Source organism: Salmo trutta, chromosome 20 (genome assembly GCF_901001165.1).
Source record: "Salmo trutta chromosome 20, fSalTru1.1, whole genome shotgun sequence".
Classification (NCBI taxonomy): Eukaryota; Metazoa; Chordata; class Actinopteri; order Salmoniformes; family Salmonidae; genus Salmo; species Salmo trutta.
In genome coordinates, this window is record NC_042976.1 from 40,197,312 (window position 1) to 40,219,962 (window position 22,651).

The 22,651-nt window shown below is 39.9% G+C and overlaps 1 protein-coding gene across 2 annotated transcripts in view; it reads right to left on the bottom strand.

Moving 5' to 3' along the window:
• Nucleotides 1–13,823: 13,823 nt before the first annotated feature.
• Nucleotides 13,824–22,651, bottom strand: part of scn1laa (sodium channel, voltage-gated, type I-like, alpha) — a 43,537-nt gene continuing 34,709 nt past the window's right edge. For both annotated transcript variants that reach the window (XM_029703280.1, XM_029703282.1), the window contains 8 exons: nucleotides 22,299–22,472; nucleotides 21,974–22,096; nucleotides 20,399–20,668; nucleotides 20,176–20,229; nucleotides 17,544–17,681; nucleotides 17,292–17,396; nucleotides 15,785–16,055; nucleotides 13,824–15,690 (listed from right to left, as the gene is read on the bottom strand). In XM_029703280.1, the coding sequence (XP_029559140.1) occupies nucleotides 14,525–15,690; nucleotides 15,785–16,055; nucleotides 17,292–17,396; nucleotides 17,544–17,681; nucleotides 20,176–20,229; nucleotides 20,399–20,668; nucleotides 21,974–22,096; nucleotides 22,299–22,472 (2,301 nt within the window). In that variant the 3' untranslated portion in view covers nucleotides 13,824–14,524. The remainder of the gene's footprint in view (nucleotides 15,691–15,784; nucleotides 16,056–17,291; nucleotides 17,397–17,543; nucleotides 17,682–20,175; nucleotides 20,230–20,398; nucleotides 20,669–21,973; nucleotides 22,097–22,298; nucleotides 22,473–22,651) is intronic.

The window sequence follows — 22,651 nt, forward strand, 5'->3', positions numbered from 1 at the left end:
CAAATTGAGTGTATGTAAACTTCTGACTGTCACGCCCTGGCCATAGAGAGGGTTTTGTTCTCTATTTTGGTTAGGCCAGGGTGTGACTAGGGTGGGCATTCTATGTCCTTTTTCTATGTTTTTGTATTTCTTTGTTTTGGCCTGGTATGGCTCTCAATCAGGGACAACTGTACATCGTTGTCATACTTAGGCAGCCTGTTTTACTTTGGGTTTTTGTGGGTAGTTGTTTCTGTTGTGTGGTTTGCACCTGACAGAACTGTTGGCGTTCATTTGTTTCTTACGTTCAAGTGTTTCGTATTATTAAAACTTAAATATGAACACTCACCACACTGCATCTTGGTCCCCTCTGTCAGACGATCGTTACACTGACCCACTGGGAATGTGATGAAAGAAATAAAAGCTGAAATAAGTAATTTTCTCTACTTTTTTTCGGACATTTCACATTCTTAAAATAAAGTGGTGATGCTAACTGTGTCACGTCCTGACCAGTAAAAGGGGTTATTTGTCATTGTAGTTTGGTCAGGGCATGGCAGGGGGTGTTTGTTTTGTGTGTTTCGGTGTTTTTGGGTTTAGGTTCTATGTTATCTATTTCTATGTTTATATCTAGTTTTCTATTTCTATGTTGGGTTTTTGGCAATGAGCTCCAATTAGAGGCAGCTGGTTGTCGTTGTCTCTAATTGGAGGCCATATTTAGTTGGGGTTTGTTTCACTTGTGTTTTGTGGGTGGTTATTTTCTGTATAGCCTGGATGCCTTATGGAACTGTTTTTCGTTGTACGTTTATTTTGTTTAAGTGTTTTCATCAAATAAATTAAGTATGAGCACTTTACCCGCTGCACCTTGGTCCAATCCTTACGACGCCCATGACAAACTGACCTAAGACAGGGAATTTTTACAAGGATTAAATGTCAGGAATTGTGAAAAACTGAGTTTAAATGTATTTGGCTAATGTGTATGTAAACTTCCGACTTCAACTGTAAGTGTAATTTTGCTTTCATGATAAGGCCGGACAGAGAAATACAACACAGCACAATCACTTGGATTGGGCGTGGTGTATGCTTATAATCACTTCAATGTGAAAAGGATTGATAGTAATAATCAGCACAGTGCCATTGTCCTCCTTCTGTTCATTGTGCTCTATAGAGAGCAGCACCAGAGTAGCCCCAGGTAAATGCCATGCAGTGTTTGGGCTATGATTAATTATTAATCAAATGTTCCACCCACTCAAGATGTTAATGGCCTCCAACAGCAGCCACTGCTGAACCACTCAGAAACCAGATTATTTCATCCTGACAAACAGCAGTTTGTGTATCCAATTGTAATGTACACAATACTTCACTCATATTTATTTGTTTATTTTGTTCCCTTAGACCTCCTCGATAACCTTCTTAGACTTAGACGTTGTAATTCAGTTTCAATTCATAATGGCCAAACCTCTCTCAAATAATCCAATATGCAGTCTTTGATCACATAGAGGCACAGAATAAGTTAAAGGAAAAACAAAACGAAATGGAGGAACTTATTCAACAAAGATCAAGTGTAATATATTATAAAAAATAAAGCGAACTGAATGGAAGATGGGGAGGAATGCATCACATTATTTTTTAATCTTCAACATAGAAATGCTACCAAAAATTGTTTACTGAAACACATGTTTTTGTTTCAGTCTCCTCCATCTCCACTAACCGAAGATAACTTTATGGATTTTTTTTCTATGAATAATGTAAAATTAATAGCTGTACAGAAAGACTCATGTGAATGCCAAATTACAGAGGAAGAACTTCTTGATGTAAGCATGTTTTAACCACTCCTACAAAAATGGTAGATTATCAGATACTCAACAAGAAGGTCTGATTTAATTACTACTTAAACAGGATCCAAGTGGTATATATAAAGATCCGGTCCATAAAAAAAATTGGAGGCCCCTTACACTTCCGTGTTGTGATGCAAAAATTCTAGAAAAATGCATAGAGCATAGAATTAAAAAGGTAATGTCGGATATTATTCATCCTAATCAGACAGGTTTTTTACATGTACGATACTTTGGAGATAATATATGACAAGTACTGGAAACAATAGAACACTATGAAAAATCTGGGAAACCAGGCCTTGTATGCATAGCTGACGTTGAAAGGCTTTTGATAAAGTACGACTGGAATTTATATATAAATGCCTTGAATATTTCAATTTTGGAGAATCTCTTATAAAATGGATTAAAGTTATGTACAGTAACCCCAGGTGCAAAAAAGTAAATAATGATACTTCTCTGAAAGTATTAAACTGTCAACAGGAGTAAAACAAGGTTGTCCACTATCGGCATATCTATTTATTATGGCCATCGAAATGTTAGCTATTAAAATAAATCAGATCTAACAATAATATCAAGGGGTTAGAGATCCAGGGCTGAGAAACAAAGGCGTCATTGTATGCTGATGATTCATGCTTTCTTTTAAATCCATAATTTGGATCTCTCCACAGCCTCATAGAGGATCTAGATACTTTTTCTAACCTCTCTTGATTACAACCAAATTATGATAAGTGTACTATATTAGCGTGTAGTCTACCAATAAAATGGTCTGAAGGTGATGTGGACATACTCTGTATACATATCCTGAAAGAAAGAAATTATCTTAATACAATACATTGTAATAGAAAGTTAGTAAAAAAAGGTACGATGTTGCTACCATGGAAAGTAAAACATCTGTCTATTTGTGGAAAAATCACCCTGATTAACTCTTTAGTCATATCCCAGTTCACCTATTTACTTATGGTCTTGCCTACACCAAGTGACCTGTTTTTTTAAATTATATTAGCAAAACATTTTCAATTTTATTTGGAACGGTGAGCCTATTTATATTATGAATTTAAATTCGGAGGGCAGAAATGATAAAATATTAAAGCATAAGACCTCTCACTAAAGGCGTCAGTCATACAAAAGTTATATTTAAATCCGAACTGGTTCTCTAGAAGATCAGTAAGAATGTCTCACCCCATGTTCAAGAATGGCCTTTTTCCCTTTATTCAGATTACAATCGCTCACTTTCAGTTATTTGTACATGAAATAATCTCCAAAATATCACTATTTTTACAACAAGCCATAGAAAGTTGGTTGCAATTTCAGTTTAATCTACCAGAAAAGACAGAACAAATAATACAACAAATATTCTGGTTTAACTCAAATATACCAATTGATTAAAAAACCACATTATTTTTCAATAATAATAGAAAAAGGTATAATCTTTATAAATGAATCATAAATAGGACTGGTGGAGTTACGTCACACATGCAGCTAACAGAAATATATGGAAATGTCTGCTCCACCCAAAAAATGGAAGAGGGAAGGGGGAAAAGTAAGCAACTTGTCTGTTGGCCAAAATTGGTTAAAGAAAATTGTGATAAATAAAAAAGTATACCAGTTTCATTTAAGGACCAAAAAATGTACAGCTGTGCCATGTACCGTTTCCATGGCACGTGGTTTATGAACTGATACGCAAAACAACACCGGATTCAAGACTTTAAATTATTATAAAAAATGATTGCAACCAATAGAATGTTATATATATATATATATGTGGGTTACAACCATCCCAGCTCTGAATATTTAGCTGTGAAAGGACAGAATCATTAGATCATTTGTTTTGATTCTGTCCATGTAGCTTGTTTTTGGTCTCATGTCCAGGAATGGGTGAAGAAGTGCAACATTTACCTGGAGCTAACTCTGCAGATAGCGCTACTGGTGGTTTGAAAAGTCATTGTCAGTCGATCAATAATAGAATAACACTTTTAGCAAAAAATGTTATCTTTAATTTACAGTCTGTAAAAACTATGAGAGTAGAAAGGTTCAGAACTTTTGTGAAACATCACAGCACAGTTGAAAAATATATGGCAATTATAAATAAACCATGGATGGTGTTGGGGGATAGATGGGAGGGGTTGAGTGGAGCTGAAGGGTGGGATTAAAAACAACAAGATAACGAATGTAAAATATACTGTGTACGTAAAATGTATATGGGTTCGGAACTTTTGTGAAACAGCACAGTTAGAAATATATGGCAAAGTCGAAATCAAGCTGGATGGGCTTCAGGAATGGATGGGAGGGGTTGATGGTAGCTGAAGGATGGGATTCAAAACAAACAGAAGATAACTGTTGTAAGGTGCATTGTGCACATAAAATTAATATAATACTTAGAAGCTGGAAGTAGAATCCTAAGTGTTGTTGTCCATTAGTTTACTCCAATTAGGAGAGGTTGGGTAGTGTTAGGGGAAATTAATAAAGGAACATATATTAAAAAAAAGAAATACAAATAAAAAGTATTTGATCACATACTGCACCATTAGGTGTTTGTAATTTAACATTTTGTGGAGAGAAGATACATTTTTCTGAGACACTTCCTCACTGCTACCCAAAGGTAAATATGAGTGAAAAAGTGTTCCTCCATCAAACAAAGATGATTTGCCGTTAAGTGCTCATTAAAATTTGCCACATGATAAATGGACACTGTTGAGACTCTTGCTAATTATTGTGGTTTGGGTGCAACAACAATGGTCAAAGTCCTAAAGAGTGACTGGAAAAGCTTTATGCCTAATGCTTTTGCAATTATGTGGTTAGTCACTTGAGACAGGTCTGGTCCAATCATTGAACCTAATCTTAGCAAGAAAAAAGTATATTGTTTAGGATGATGAACACAATATCCTGCTACATTTCCTGTTCAAACAGTAATTTAATAGAACACACAATGCAGGAATTAGAAAGCACTTACATAGAATTAAACAATAAAACTTCTCACAAATTATAGTGTGCTAAAGTCAGTCTGTCTCCATGACGCATCATTGAATCCTTTAGATACTCTGACAAGGATGTGGGCACACTGACAAATCACCAGTGACTTGGTCAGGATTTAGACACAGATTCAGCCTTTAAAAAGCACAGAGAGGAAGAAATGTTGTAGCAATAGATGTTTTTCAGATTGGATTTGACAGCAACAGATTGTTCCCTTGTAGATTTAAGTCTGTTGAAATGTTATTCACTGGACAATAGCGCCTGAACATCGTAATATGTTCTGTAAAATAGTGGACAGTTAGGTATTTTTCAATAGAGTGGAAATGTTAATCGAAAAAACACTGACCGAGTCTCATCTCTGGAGTTGAGAGTGAATCTATTGCTTCATACAAATGTAATGTTAATTTGTCCACATTTCCAACCATGCTATAATGCAGATAATGATGGTTTCACTCTGTTCTCAATCATTAGCTAGTAGCTATACTCCCAGCAGGGCCATGCAAAGCAGTGACTAAGGCTGAGCCGAGTAGCAAATTAGCTGGCATCAGTGGAGGCTCCTCGGAGGAGGAAGGGGAGGACCATCCTCCTCAGTGAATTTCATAAAAATAAAATTGTAAAACATAAAAGTTATCCTTTTTAGATAAACAATACTAAATATATTCACATCACCAAATAATTGATTAAAACACACTGTTTTGCAATGAAGGTCTCCAGTAGCCTCAACCACACTTTGTAGGGTAGCACCATGGTGTAGCCGGAGGACAGCTATCTTCCATCCTCCTCTGGGTACATTGACTTCAATACAAAATCTAGGAGGGTCATGGTTCTCACCCCTTTCCATAGACTTCCACAGTAATTATGACAACTTCCGGAGGACTTCCTCCAACCTATCAGAGCTCTTGCAGCATGAAATGACATGTTGTCCACCTAATCAAAGGATCAGAGAATTAATCTATTACTGAAATCATAAGCTACAGCTAGCTAGCACTGCATTGCATAAAATATGGTGAATAGTTGAATCAAAAGAGAGAGAAAGACAATAGTTTAACAGTTTTGAACAAATTAATTTCTTATATATAGCAGAAGGAGAAGCAAGAGAGAGAGTGATTTTTTTAAACATTCAGTTTCACTTACTTAGCTAGCAAATGCAGTTAACTAGTTTAGCCTTCTCAAACACCCTGCATAATTGTAGTGGGTTTATTAACGTGTTAGTTATATTAGCTATGTTGCTATGATGTTACTTCAGCTAATATCGTGATGACGATGTAGGCTGTGTGTAGCGGTTATGATATGGTTTGGCTTGGAAAGTTTTTTTCACCTGGTCACATACAGTTGATGTGTTGTGCATTGATGTTCACAAACAAAGGGCAAAAGGTGAGAGGAGGAGAGCTCATAGATGCGAGAAGGAATACAACGTGGATGCTATGAAAGTGTTTACGAGTTTACTGTGTTTCCGCGTGATCAGGGGTGAATTCATTCCGCAGATTCCACAGCGCCTCTTCAACCTCAGGAGGCTGAAGAAATTTGGCTTGGCACCTACAAACCTCACAAACTTTTACAGATGCACAATTGAGAGCATCCTGTCGGACTGTAACACCGCCTGGTACGGCAACTGCACCTCCCGCAACCGCAGGGCTCTCCAGAGGGTGGCGTGGTCTGCCCAACACGTCATCGGGGGCAAACTACCTGCCCTCCAGGACACCTACAGCACCCGATGTCACAGGATGGCCAAAAAGATCATCAAGGACAATAACCACCCATGCCACTGCCTGTTCAACCCCGCTATCATCCAGAAGGCGAGATCAGTACAGGTGCATAAAGCTGGGACCGAGAGACTGAAAAACAGCTTCTATCTCAAGGCCATCAGACTGTTAAATAGCCATCGCTAGGCTGCCCCATATACATAAACTTGAAATCACTGGCCATTTTAATAATGGTAAACTAGTCACTTTAATAATGTTTACATATTTTTCTTTACTCATCTCATATGTATTCTATTCTACTGTATTTAGTCTATGTCACTCCGACATTGCTCGTACTAATATTTCTATATTCCTTAATTCCATTATTTTACTTTTAGGTTGTGTGTATTGTGTGTATTGTTGTGAATTGTTAGATATTACTGCATTGTTGGAGCTAGGAACACAAGCATTTTGCTACACCCGCAATAACATCTGGTAAACATGTGTATGTGACAAATACGATTTGATTTGATTTGATTAGGTTGCAGCAACCTCATGATGCATATAGGGAAAATTTGAGTATCACGTAGTATCCTAAACCTATTCATGTTATATTGAACTGGGTGAATGGAATATGAATGACAGTCATCCAATATGCTGTAATAGTAATAAGGCCATGCTATTCTTAAACGGCACCAACCGCCACTGGCTGGCATTGACTGTCTCTAGAGACAGAGGCTCACCTGCCATTCCTACTAGTGTACCTGGCTCCACCACCATTCATTCACCCAAAAGCCTTAAACATGTTAAACAGGGACAGTCAGCCCTGACCTCTCAGCATAGACGTCAACTGCTACTGTATCTCTGATGAACTCCCAGGCGTTGAAATATAGCTCTGATTTAGGTAGCAGAGTTGCTAGCCTAAAGCAATTCCTCCTCTCTTGAAACCCGAGTGCATTCAAGACATTTACACCACTTAGGAAAAAAATGACAGACAAAAATAAAATGTATAACGAAACTGAATCTTATGAAAAATAACTTTATCATTTTCCATTCAAGAACAGTACATCATAGAGTTGAGGAAGAGTTATGGTATGCAAGGGGAAGAAAGTCATACTACTTGATACCCATTGATACCCAACAGTAACTTAGAATTTACTAATACCAATTCATATCCAGCATTTTGTTCACTAAAATCTGAGACTGCATTGCACTATGACAGGTACAAGTTATTCACACATCAGCATACAGTTAGTTCAACCTGAAAATGTATTCCAGCTGAATATTGTATTGTGTTCATATTTTGTTTGGAGTATATTTGAAATGAAACAGTATGCTGAAAAGCAGTAATATTCAAACTTTTTCAGCGGGGACCCCATTTATTTCGCAAGAATTTCTTGGGGCACCATTTTATTTGCAAGAATTTCTCACGACCCCACCCCAAATCTAAAGACACAAGAAAAACAAGAAACAAGAAAAACTAATCTTTAATTCATTACATTTTCATTCATCAAAATGAAACTTTTACTCAATAATTTTTTTTCTAATTATCTTTCTCAAAAACATTTGTATATAGTCCCATACAATAATCTGTACTCTTAATCTTTTGTTCCAAAAATGTTTATAAAACATTTTATTTAAGGGTCTTCCCAGTGGCACAGCGGTCTAAGGCACTGCTTGAGGCGTCACTACAGACCCGGGTTCCATCCTAGTGTAACAGTTTAGCTTCCGTCCCTCTCGTCGCCCCTACCTGGGCTTGAGCCAGGGACCGTCTGCACACATCGACAACAGCCACCCTCGAAGCATCGTTACCCATCTCTCCACAAAAGCAGCGGCCCTTGCAGAGCAAGGGGAACAACCACTTCAAGGTCTCAGAGCAAGTGACGTCACCGATTGAAACGCTATTAGCGCGCACCCCGCTAACTAGCTAGCCATTTCCCACCGGTTATACTAGTCTGTGTCACAACCAGCCGTGATTGGGAGTCCCATAGGGCGGCGCACCACTGGCTAGGGTATTGTTTGGCCCAGGGGGGGCTTTTCTTGACTCATCGCATTCTAGCGACTACTTGTAGCGAGCCGGGCGCCTGCAGGCTGACCTCTGTCGTCAGTTGAGCAGTGTTTCCTGGGACACACTGGTGTGGCTGGCTTCCGGGTTAAGTGGGCGGGTGTTAAGAAGTGCGGTTTGGTGGGTCATGTTTCGGAGGACACATGACTCGACCTTCGCCTCCCTAGCCCGTTGGGGAGTTTCAGCGATGAGACAAGGTCGAAATTGGGGAGAAAAAGGGGGTAAAAAAATAAAACAATAAAATACATTTTATTTATTTTTGGCTGTCCGCACTGCAGTTCTCCCAAGACCTCACTAGGGGAAGCAACCAGACTTTGAACACCACTGCTGTAAAGCATATTAAGAGGCACCTAAAATTCCTGTGTGTATACAGCAATGTGGCTTGTAAATAGCTAAAAAAGGTTGCTGAAGCGCTACCGATGGAAGATAACAAATGATGGCCAAACACATTTCTCCTCTGAAGTACACAGGGGGAAAAAAGAGGAATAGAGTACAAAAAAAAAATGAAATAATGAAATAAAGATGCCCTACATATATGAATGATTGTGCTTACTCATATCGATCATTCAGAGCTTTGAGATTTAGGTTCAGCTCTCAATCATCATACTAAAGTGCATACAATACAGTAGTACCATTTTTTATGCATACTGTAATACTGTACATGCATTTACGTTTCTTGGGTTATTCATGTCAGGAGTAGATTCAGTAATCATGTGCTTTTTGGTGACATTAATGAGGAGTGGTAACAGTACATGGTTCAGCAACATCCACAACAATTGCCAATGCATGCAGATGGAAGGTGATTGTGAGAGATGGCTGATGGTTGTTATAGTTCTTGTTCTATATAATAGATGGATGGATTGGCATTGTGTAATTGTCTTGGTAGTCCACATACTGTAATTCATTCCAATGCACATGTTATGTCCAGTGAAATCAAGCCATGATTAAAGTGGCACTCCAGTCTCCTTTTCACCTCATTTAACACCTGATTTATTTAGCAAAAGGCATTATCTCAATAACGTTAGGTGGTCCAGGTACTGTAAAGGCATGCTTTACAGCTGAAACAGTTCGGTAGAGTTTGTGCTTATGTGACGCTTTTGTACGTTTTGGACTTCGTTGAAGATTGTTTTGGCTGTTCAGCCACACAAAAAAAATTCTGGAGGCAAGCCGAAGTTCAGAGCCGAAGTCTACCCCCCTTTGTCGGTGATTGGTCAACAATAGGGATTCTTCAATAAAGTTTTTGTTGTCATTCAATGAGACGACTAATTTTCATGCTATTTTTATATTGAAAAATAATACACCAAACATCTTAGGTGTAAAATTGCAGGACTAAGATCTCTTTGGCAAAAAAAATCTAAATTAATGACAGATTTCTTGAGTTATCTTAGATTAATTCGGACTATTTTGAGGAAGTGTATACTGTCTACGGCATCTCAAAATGGACAAACAGTACTATTGCTGCTATTTTCTCGTTTTTCAAGCGAAGGTCTTTTAACGGTAGTATGTGAGCACCCTCGTTCAGTTCGGCTAACTGGGTTTGGCTAGGCCAGCCGAACTGAAGCATGCTGATGCCTTAAGTCATATCATAGCACAAGTAAAGGGGAAGATTGATGACATCACATCAGACCATCAGATCAACTCCTTGAATTGTCTCCAAAAACAAAAATACTATTTTCCTCAAAAACATTTTTTTTTATGCTTAAGTGTGTGTACATTACTGTATTTAAACTTGGGATATTGTTTCTCAACAGGAAAAGTAATTTGTTTTAAATCTTTAATATATTATGAAGTACTGTATTTAGTGTTGTGAAATGCAGTGTAATGGTCAGGATATACTGAATACAAATGCTTAAAAAAACATGTAAGACTTCCGTTTAGCGACATGTGAGGCTTTACCTCTGGAACACCATAGGCAACTACATATTAACATGATTGATTTATAGTTTTTACTGGTCAGGTCACATGATCAAGACAAGTGTTTCCTGACAAGGAAAAAACTCCAGGGCCTTGTAAGAATTAATTTACCTCACTGGCCACTGCTTTGAAAACATTTGTTTAGTATGCAAAACCACACTGGTAACTGGGATAAAAATGTATTTATAGAGTATGTTGATGTAATGTATCGATGGCGTCTGCTAGATGACTAAAATGTAAATGGATGGCAAAGTTGTCAATTAATAGTCATAATTACGTGCAATGGAATAAATTAATATTTTACAGATATGTATTCTTTATTCATTTAGCTTTTCAATGGGATGGATAATAGCAATATCTTGCATGCAGTTTACTCATTCACTACAAGCATTATGCATGTAAAAGATGGGATGTAGTAAATGTTATGTAATCAAAACATGAATTGTGTATAAATGTATTATATTATGAATGTTTTTATTACATGCGAAATATACTCCTAGAAATGTATACTTTATAACATTTTAATTACAGATACTTGTGACATATTATACAGAGTGAACAGCTGACAAAAGTAATATCCTGAAGAATTGAATAACTATACAAGTGTAAACAAATGCAGGAAACAATCGAAGACTTGTGCAGTCACACTAGCCTTGAGACGATCATATTCAGAATTCTCTGAACCTGATGTTCCAGCTTAGATATTTATTATGATAAAGCATGTGAGGTAAGCTGTGACCACAGTTTACAAATGACACACAATAAAAATTGCAAGAATCAAAACGAGAAGTCCACTTCCCCTTCACTAGATCACATGGGGAGTTTCAGAATGAAAAAGTGCAGTGAAGCTGAAATAACTAAAGTGGCTATGGTGCAGACAGTATAGCCATATTGTGTAGCAAATTATTTACAAAGGGGTTATATAGTACAAAGAAAAAGTATTATATTACAGTATTTATATAGACATTGAGTGAAATCTAAACACAATCTCCTCACAGCCTCAGCAGGATGCATCATACTCTGGTCTGTCTGCCATATAGAGCAGAGAATGCAGAATACAATATATACATTTATATGTACTAAATAACACTGACAACTTCATATATTCCATTATACATGAAAACTATCACCTAATATATCAAATATATTTGTATATTTCATATATTATAGAATATGTACATACAGATACATACAATAACAATGGAAAACTATTTGGGAAGTGAGGAAGGAAAGGTGCACACAAATTAACTTGGATTTGGTAAATGATGTTTTCTAGCACTGACCAATGATGTTGCAGTGGTAAAAACGCAGAGTCATGATGCTAGCATGCCTCTTAAGTTTTTTTCATATGATGAGCACATATGATACAGAATACAGTGTTTCTCTTGTCAGAGGCTTGGCGTCTACATGAGGTGACTTACACCTGACTGACACAACTATACTGTGCAGAGGACATTGGCTCGTTTTAGCATTCACCACGTGAAGAGAACTCAAGACAGTATAGACATGTCTTTGAGGTCATTGAGGTACAGTGAGGGAAAAAAGTATTTGATCCCCTGCTGATTTTGTACGTTTGCCCACTGACAAAGCAATGATCAGTCTATAATTTTAATGGTAGGTTTATTTGAACAGTGAGAGACAGAATAACAACAAAAAAATCCAGAAAAACGCATGTCAAAAATGTTATAAATTGATATGCATTTTAATGAGGGAAATAAGTATTTGACCCCCTCTCAGTCAGAAAGATTTCTGGCTCCCAGGTGTCTTTTATACAGGTAACGAGCTGAGATTAGGAGCACACTCTTAAAGGGAGTGCTCCTAATCTCAGCTTGTTACCTGTATAAAAGACACCTGTCCAGAGAAGCAATCAATCATTCAGATTCCAAACTCTCCACAATGGCCAAGACCAAAGAGCTCTCCAAGGACGTCAGGGACAAGATTGTAGGCCTACACAAGGCTGGAATGGGCTACAAGACCATCGCCAAGCAGCTTGGTGAGAAGGTGACAACAGTTGGTGCGATTATTCGCAAGTGGAAGAAACACAAAAGAACTGTCAATCTCCCTCGGCCCTGGGGCTCCATGCAAGATCTCACCTCGTGGAGTTGCAATGATCATGAGAATGGTGAGGAATCAGCCCAGAACTACACGGGAGGATCTTGTCAATGATCTCAAGGCAGCTGGGACCATAGTCACCAAGAAAACAATTGGTAACACACTACGCCCTGAAGGACTAAAATCCTGCAGCGCCCGCAAGGTCCCCCTGCTCAAGAAAGCACATATACATGCCCGTCTGAAGTTTGCCAATGAACATCTGAATGATTCAGAGGACAACTGGGTGAAAGTGTTGTGGTCAGATGAGACCAAAATGGAGCTCTTTGGCATCAACTCAACTCGCTGTGTTTGGAGGAGGAGGAATGCTGCCTATGACCCCAAGAACACCATCCCCACCATCAAACATGGAGGTGGAAACATTATGCTTTGGGGGTGTTTTTCTGCTAAGGGGACAGGACAACTTCACCGCATCAAAGGGACGAAGGACGGGGCCATGTACCGTCAAATCTTGGGTGAGAACCTCCTTCCCTCAGCCAGGGCATTGAAAATGGGTCGTGGATGGGTATTCCAGCATGTCAATGACCCAAAACACATGGCCAAGACAACAAAGGAGTGGCTCAAGAAGAAGCACATTAAGGTCCTGGAGTGGCCTAGCCGTCTCCAGACCTTAATCCCATAGAAAATCTGTGGAGGGAGCTGAAGGTTCGAGTTGCCAAACGTCAGCCTCAAAACCTTAATGACTTGGAGAAGATCTGCAAAGAGGAGTGGGACAAAATCCCTCCTGAGATGTGTGCAAACCTGGTGGCCAACTACAAGAAACGTCTGACCTCTGTGATTGCCAACAAGGGTTTTGCCACCAAGTACTAAGTCATGTTTTGCAGAGGGGTCAAATACTTATTTCCCTCATTAAAATGCAAATCATTTTATAACATTTTATAACTTCAACGTTTTTCTGGTTTTCTTTGTTGTTATTCTGTCTCTAACTGTTCAAATAAACCTACCATTAAAATTATAGACTGATCATTTCTTTGTCAGTGGGCAAACGTACAAAATCAGCAGGGGATCAAATACTTTTTTCCCTCACTGTACAAGCTGGACAGAAGAGATGGATAATGAATACTATGGGTATCAACTCTGTTAACCAGCTGTAAAGATTCATGTATTCTGTATCGTACTGTAGATTCTGATGAATGAAAGCAGGAAAACCAAGTATGTGCTACTAGATAAGGTTAGGCATTATAGCCCATGTTATTGTTCTGAAACTGATGGTAGATAATAATTGGTGGTAATGGTATTTGGACTGTATGCTCTGGAGAAATATTTTCTCGTTGATTTGTAATAGTGTGAGTAAACATGTAATAATGTTGCCGATTCATCAGAGTATGAAAAACTTTTTAGTGCCTTCATGCAGGTCTACATTTAGATTGAACTGCAGTAATCCCCCTAACTGCACTGCAGCAATAATGGTCGCCATGAGTAGTCAAGTCGTATGAACATTTAAAGTGAACAAGACTACCTTTAAAGCAATAAATGAAACCCCTCTTTTTGCAGAAAAAAAACTCTTTAGAAAAAATATAGTCACACAATCAACCTATGATTAAAAACAAGATTCCGTAAGAAAAATAAGTTAGTAAATCATATGGCAGTAAATCATATTGCAGTTATAATGCAAGACACTGCATGCAGCCTTGGTAGTACTGGCTGCAAGAGAAGTTACAGGGCACAACATAACTAAATGTTTCCGATCGGAACAACACCCATAACAAATTTTTCTACCTGTCAGCGGGCAGCTATTTGTTTTTGTCCCCACGGAAATATTTATCTGAACAATGGGTCACCCTACAGCCTAAGAATGTGAGTCACTACCTCATTTTAGACACCAACCTTACATTTAGACTCAAGTAAGCATAGTCAGTTTGGCATAGATATCCACACCAAAGAAGAAGGTCCACTTGACACATTAGTCACCATCAAAGGCTGTAAACAATTTGTCACGAAATGAAACGTCTACGTTGCATCTTCCCAACATCCATTCACTTCTTTTTCTTCTTCACCTCCTTCTCTCTCTTGTCTTTTTCATATTTGTTTTTCTCTGGTTTTGTGACACTGTCATATGATGGGGGAGAGGCTGTGGAGGGTGTCATGTCAGTTCTGTCTGAAGTAGAGATCTCGTTAAATTTGTCTATGACGAGAACCTCTTTATCAAGGAGCATCTTCTCTTTGTACATGGCAGAGGCCCGTTTAACAATACGTCTGAGCAGATATCGTCTGAAAGCTCTCTGAATTACCAGCGCAGACATGTCTTCTTGTTTGCGGCGTAGCGTGGTGGTGATGGGTTCGTAGGACACCTTGGAGGGGTTGGAGGCCATAAAGCGCTCCTCCATTTGACCCCGGAGGATGTCCAAGCCTTCGCCCTCACCCAGGACGCGCTTGGTGAAGGCAAACAGGATGTCCAGGCAGTGGATGCGCTCCCCACTCACCATGGGCAAATCCATGTAGATCAACTGGATCTTGTTGGGCTTAGAGATGCGTAGCGGGGGGTCCAAGGCATCAGCGAAGTCAGACAGCTTCTCATACTCCATGAACTGGGTGGCCCGTGCATCAAACTTCTCCCAGACCTCGTAGAACATCTCAAAGTCATCCTCGCTCAGGGGCTCAGCGCTCTCCTCAGTGGCCACACTGAAGTTCTCCAGGATGACAGCAATGTACATGTTGACCACAATGAGGAAACAGATTATGATGTAGCTCACAAAGAAGATAATGGCTACAGGGGGGTTCCCACAGTCTCCCCCCTTGTACTTGCTGCCTGGGTGCTCTTTACGGCTGTCACAGTCTGGCTCTCTCTTGTTTAGGATGGGTGCCAGCAGGCCGTCCCAGCCAGCTGACGTGGTGATCTGGAACAGGCAAATCATGCTGTTGCCAAATGTCTCAAAGTTGAACATGTCATCAATCCCAGACTCCTTCCTGACGTATGCAAAGTTCGACATGCCAAAGATGGCATAGATAAACATCACTAAGAAGAGCAGGAGACCAATATTGAACAAGGCAGGAAGTGACATCATCAAAGCAAACAAGAGTGTACGGATTCCCTTGGCACTCTTGATGAGGCGAAGGATGCGACCAATCCGGGCCAGTCGAATGACTCGGAATAAGGTTGGTGAAACAAAGTACTTCTCTATCAGTTCAGACAGAAACATACCTGAAAGGACAGAGAATAATTACACATAATAATCCCCAAAGCAGACTGTCAAATTGCAGTATTACAATTATGAACAATAGGTGAAAAATCTTACCAATTATCGACAGGATAACAACAATGAAGTCAAATACATTCCACCCAATGGTGAAGTAGTATTGGCGGAGTGAGAACATCTTCAGAATACACTCTCCGGTAAACATGACAATAAACACCAGGTTGATCTTGTAGAGAATTTCATCCATGTCGTCTGTCTGCTCGTCCGTCTCCACCATCATGGTGACCATATTAAGGCATATAAGAATCATGATGACAATGTCGAAGGCTTGCTTTGTAATGAAATCAAAGACATATCCTTGAAACTTGTTCTGGAGGAAACATAAGAAAGAAGCATTTTGAGAAACCAGGAAGTAGATATAGAGGTTCACGAAACAATGAACAAGTTAAAGAGTGGTATGACCCAACCTGTTCTCAGGGCAGTTCATAGGATTTGGTGTTCATTTGTTCCCTTCATTTGGTATGATATATTATGTTATGTTAGCTTATATGATTAATGAAATAGTGGTCGTACAATATCATACAAATTATAAGATGTATAGTATCATACGTCTTACCCGGTCGTACAATAGCATACTAATTGAATGAACTTATCAATCACTTGGAGGACTTATAGCATTATACATCTTTCTCTGAAAACCAGGTTTACTTGTTGCGCTGTAACAACAAAGGAGCATTTCGGGGAGAATTTACATTGGTGGTTGGTGTCACGCCTTGATCTGTTTCACCTGTCCTTGTGCTTGTCTCCACCTCCCTCCAGGTGTCGCCCATTTTCCCCATTATCCCCTGGGTACTTATACCTGTGTTCTCTGTTTGTCTGTTTCCAATTTGTCTTGTTTGTCAAGTCAACCAGCGTTTTGTCTCAGCTCCTGCTTTTCCCCAGTCTCGCTTTTTCTCACTCTCCTGGTTTTGACCTTTGCCTGTCCTGTCTCTGAGCTCGCCTGCCTGACCACACAGCCTGCCCCTGACCCTGCCTGCCGTCCTGTGCTTTTGCCCCTACTCTGGATTACCGACCTCTGCCTGACCTGACCCTGAGCCTGCCTGCCGTCCTGTGCCTTTGCCACTACTCTGGATTATTGACCCCTGTTGAGATAATGGACCCCCTGTTGATTATTGAGATTATTGACCCCCTGTTGCTGTAATACACATTGTTACTTCAACACAGTCTGCATTTGGGTCTTACCTGAAATGTGATAGTTGGAAGAGCTAACGACAAATGTTAGGATAATTTACGTATAAGGTTACGAGAACTAAAACGACAAAGATTAGGAGAAAAATGTAAAAGGTGAGAAAAATGTGATTAAGCTTAGGAAAAGGGTCAGGAGGCAGGGAAGCTAAAATGCTACACTTGTCCCCGACGCAACTTAAACATGCAACCTTTGGATTGCCAGATGGTATACATCCACCCATCCTCCCCGACCAACCTCCCAACTTTCGTTTCTGTCTAAAGTAACTAGACCATTAGTACATACCATACGTCTTCGAGGTGCAGAAAAATACGCATCGTATACTTTGTATGGCTTTCAGGCCTGGCTGCATGACCTTACCGCTGGCCTAGGGATAGGCTTTTGGGGTTTCTTTGAGCCAAGCTTCTTCATAGCATTGTAGTATTTCTTCTGTTCCTCTGTCATGAAGATGTCTTGACCTCCAAAGTAAAGAGGCAAGACAAAACTAGTTAAATTCCTACAGCTCTTATACATTTCTAGTCCATTATTGAGGGGAGAAAATCATCAATACCTTAAATCAGAGAAAATGTATGCATGTATCATTGCCTGATTACTACAACATGAAATACTTATCTTTTTCTTTTGCTGATTGAAGTTGTCTATAATAACACCAATGAAGAGGTTGAGTGTAAAGAAGGATCCAAATATGATGAATACCACAAAGTACATATACATGTACAGATTAACTTCATAGACGGGTTGATCTTCCAACTGTAATAGAATAGCATAGTATTACCATACATTATACAATGGGTGGGTCTAATCCATAATGCTGATTGGTTAAAACCGTAATCCACCCGGTGTCTATTCCACAAGTTACCACTGGCTAAATCTATGACGTTAAAATGCCTATTTACTCTGTTCCATTTGACTGCGCAATCCACTGTCTCATCAGCCCAGCCAGGCAATTTATAAACTTGATCTCCACTATAAAAAGCATCTAGACATTATCTCACCTTCCTTTTAGGCTAACATTTCATTTTCAACAGCAGAGCTTTGAATAAACCTTGTTGTCTGTCTCTCCGACATTTGCAACATTGTTTCAATATTCAAATTCTATCTCCAGCTGCCCCATAGTAATGAATGTGTTGGGAGCCGGGACGAGACAGACAGGCAGGCAGCGTTTCTCAGCCAGTCGAAATCATGAATCAGCAGGTATCATTTTTATGAATAAATACAGTGCATTCAGAACGTATTCAGACCACTTTACTTTTTCCACATTTTGTTATGTTACAGCCTTATTCTAAAATTGATGAAATAAAACAAATCCTCATTAATCTACACACAATACCCCATAATGACAAAGTGAAAACAGGTTTTTAGAAATCTTTGCAAGTTTATTAAAAATAAACAACAGAAATACCTTATTTACATAAGTATTCAGAACCTTTGCTATGAGATTCGAAATTAAGCTCAGGTCCCCAAGAACTTTCAATACATTCTTAAATGGAATTTTGGTACCACCAAGACTCTTCCTAGACCTGGCCGCCAAGCCAAAATGATCAATTGGGGGAGAAGGGCCTTGGTAAAGAAGGTGACCAGGAACCTGATGATCACTCTGACAGAGCTCCAGAGTTCCTCTGGGGAGATGGGAGAACCTTCCAGAAGGACAACCATCTCTGCAGCACTCCACCAATAAGGCCTTTATGGTAGAGTGGCCAGACGGAAGCCAATCCTCAGTAAAAGACACATGACAGCCCATTTGGAGTTTGCCAAAAGGCACCTAAATGACTCTCAGACCATGAGAAACAAGATTCTCTGGTCTGATAAAACCAAAATTAAACTGTTTGGCCTGAATGCCAAGCGTCACGTCTTGAGGAAACCTGGCATCATGAACGGAGCAAAGTACAGAGAGATCCTTGATGAAAACCTGCTCCAGAGCACTCAGGACCTCAGACTGGGGTGAAGGTTCACCTTCCAACAGGACAACGACCCTAAGCACACAGCCAGCCAAGACAACGCAGGAGTGGCTTCGGGACAAGTCTCTGAATGTCCTTGAGGGGCCCAGCCAGAGCCCGGACGAACTCGATCAAACATCTCTGGAGAGACCTGAAAATAGCTGTGCAGCAACGCTTTCCATCCAAGCTTGTAGCATCATATCCAAGAAGACTTGAGCCTTTAATCGCTGCCAAAGGTTCATCAACAAATTACTGAGTAAAGGGTCTGAAAACTTACGTAAATGTGATATTTCAGATTTAATTTTTGTATACATTTGCAAGAATTTATAAAAACCTGTTTTTGCTTTGTCATTATGGGGTATTGTGTGTAGATTGATGAGGGAAAAACAAAACAATTTTATCAATTTTTGAATAAGGCTGTAACGTAACAAAATGTGGAAAATGTCAAGGCGTCTGACTACTTTCCGGATACACTGTACAAAGACATGTCAATTGAAAAAAGGTCAGACAAAAAGAATCGCAGCTAGTCTTTCCAGCTTCAGTTTGAAGTGATTGTGTTAGCTGTGTTGTTGGCGAGCTCCTCTGAACAACAGTGTCCTGACGAGTGAGAATATTTTCTATGCCAGGTAAAATCGTGCCTCATTAGATCATTGTTATAGATGTATCCAAATAAATGTCTCTAGAAAACAGCTTAATCAAATGCAAATGCAGATACTTTGTTGTTATTCTGGCTGCAATTTTTGAAGCGACTGTAAGTTAGCCGTAGTTGGCTAGCTAGTAAGCAAGGGATAAGAATGTTGCCAGCCAGTATGCAATGGACCATTTAGAACGAACGACTGGGTCATGTCCTTAGATACAGAACAAAAAGACTGAACAACTGGGTCACGTCTCTAGCAACCGAACCGATAGAACGAACGTCCAGCCGGCTTGGGTAGCAACCCTAGATTTGTGTCGGGACTATATCTTGTGGAAGGATTAAATTGTTTGAATACATTTATCAAAATAACGATTTTTTAATGAAAATATGTCAATCATTATTTTAATATGTTGGTAACCCGTTGTATAAAAGTGATAACGCCCTCAAAGCCGGTCTTTGGTATTGGCACGGTTTGCCGACACTCGACTTCATCCCGTGCCTAACAACACCCGTGCCAATATATCATCCAAACACCAACTTCTCAGGTATTGTCACTTAATTAACAACATCATACAAACAACAACACTATGATATATAAATTGAAAATGTGCAAACACAATCAGCCATTAGTCTGAAATACCTTGTGAAAGGTATTCCTGAAAATACTTACATTGCGAGAGTCCACAGCTGCATACATGATGTCCATCCAGCCTTTGAATGTAGCCTCAGAGAAAGTAAGGAAAATGTTATTACTTAGTAGTTAAGACACTAGTTCAGAAGGACGTCGCCCTCACACAACTCATCTGCCCACACGGAATTGGTACAAAACCTTTGACATAGGTCCACTCTCTGTCAATAAAATATTTCTGGTGATATGAGAGAGAGCAGCTCACCACTTGTAACAGTGCCAGATAGCCTGCTCCCACATTATCAAAGTTGATCTTGACATTCTTCCAGTAGGCACCTTCCAAAGCCAAACATTCTGTCTTGTTAGCTACGTCTCTAACTTTGAAGCGCTCCTGTGTGGTGATGTTGACACAATGGTAGTATTTCCCTGCAAACAGGTTGACGCCCATGATACTGAAGATGAGCCAGAAGATGAGGCAGACCAGCAGCACATTGAAGATGGAGGGGATGGCTCCGAGCAGAGCGTTGACCACCACCTGTAAGGATTCACACACGGCCTCAGTCTCAGATATAGGAGCATAGACGATATCTCATTGGGTAATGATGATCATTTTCAGAACTGACGAGAAATACTGTGGGCTACTTGTTGACTTTGGTGATGGTGAAAATAGGAAAACACATGAGTAAAGTGTTTAAATGGCAGTGTACACGTCAGTCAAAACTCAACACAAGAATCACTAACACCACAGCTTATTAACAACAATGACAACAGCACGGTGAGAAGCAAAGGAAAGAATAAGGAGAAGAGGGGGAATGTATCTGTAAAGGAGATACTGTAGGCTATGTTTACGTTTTAGTGAATTACATTCAGGCTACAGTGGGGGAAAAACGAAACAGAAAAAACCTTGTAGAGGCAGGACGAAGTCACATAATTTGTTTACTGTAAATAAAAATACAAAACACATAAATAGTGTTCACATTAAAGGCAGTCCCCCGCAGCAAGCAACATCCAAACACAGTACCGTTTCAGAGAACATCAATATAGAGCCAGTGAAGCAATGAGAAGTCAGTCATACAGATGGGAGATTTCAGTGACAACCACGTGAGGAGAGACCGTCGTCACGGTACAGGTGGAAATCTAGCCAACCACAACATGCAAGAATCTGATCGATAATAGCTACATTGATTATAGCAGTCGACACCCATCCTGCACATATGACCTAAGCATCCAAACCCCTGGCTAGAGCTTGTATTGCACCATAAAATATGCATTCCAGTGAGAGTCCCATACATTTTTAAGATACTTCAGTGCAGTAGCCTCCAAGACTTCCGTTTGTTTACATTTTGTTTAAGTAAAGTGAATGCGTTTTCCGCGTCTTATTGATTCGTTTTCAATAACGCTGACATCCTCTGATGAGTGCACATGGCCTGCCAGTGGGACTGATGGAAACTCTCATCCTGAAAACCAGGGTTGGGGTCGATTCCAGTCAATCAGTAAGTACACTGAAATTCCAATTCTCTTCAATGCTTTTTAAATGAGACAAATTTGGAATTGGAGTTTGATTAACTTTCTGAATTGACTGGAATTCAAATGGAATTGACCCCAACCCTGCTGAAAACACATATAGCTGGAAAAGGAGGAATAGGAGAGGAAAGGTAACTCTAAATATACATGCATGGAGTGAGTGAACTTTACATTCTCCAGCTGTTGGGTTGCAGTGGACCTTAGTTTGACTACAGGGCTCTGTGCCCATGCAGGGCGCTGATGTCACGCTGGTAAAAGGCTGTGATGATTTGCACGGTGAAGCAACAGGACAGGGCTCTGGTCTGATGACTCTTACCCTCATGCCCTCAAAGCGGGACAGCGCTCTCAGTGGCCTCAGTGCTCGTAGAGTCCTCAGGGACTTGATGGCACTCAGCTCAGCGTAGCCCAGGGCGTTGGCCACAAGGCTGACAAGAGACACCTGTAAACACAATGACGCCATGAGAAGAGACGAAGGACTGGCTGGCACAGGCTTTCTCCTGGGCCTCAAACATATGTTTTAAACCAGGAAGCATTTCTACACTGAAACGTCAAGGCAATGTCTCAAAACAAGCTAATTGTGAACATTGCCAGACTACATATATTTTGTGCAAGTGAAAAGGTCGTTTTAAAAGAAGACCTACGTCGACAATGAGGAAGTCCAGCCAGCACCAAGCGTTGGTGAAGTATTTAGCGAATCCATAGGCCACCCACTTCAGCAACATCTCCAGGATGAAGATGTAGGTGAAGACTTTGTCTGCAAACTCCAACACAGTCTTAATAGTCTTCCTCTTCTCGATGTAGATGTCCTCAAATGCCTTGATGTAAACACACTCAAATCAGATGATCCCGTCCTATACACCACAGTAATCTCACACACTAGAATAGTAGCTGCTGCCTCATCAGATCTGTTGCCAGTTATTTCTGTGTCAAGGGATCACAGAATTGTCAATTACACAATACTGAGCCCGTTGAACCACAGAGCAGCTGCATGTGG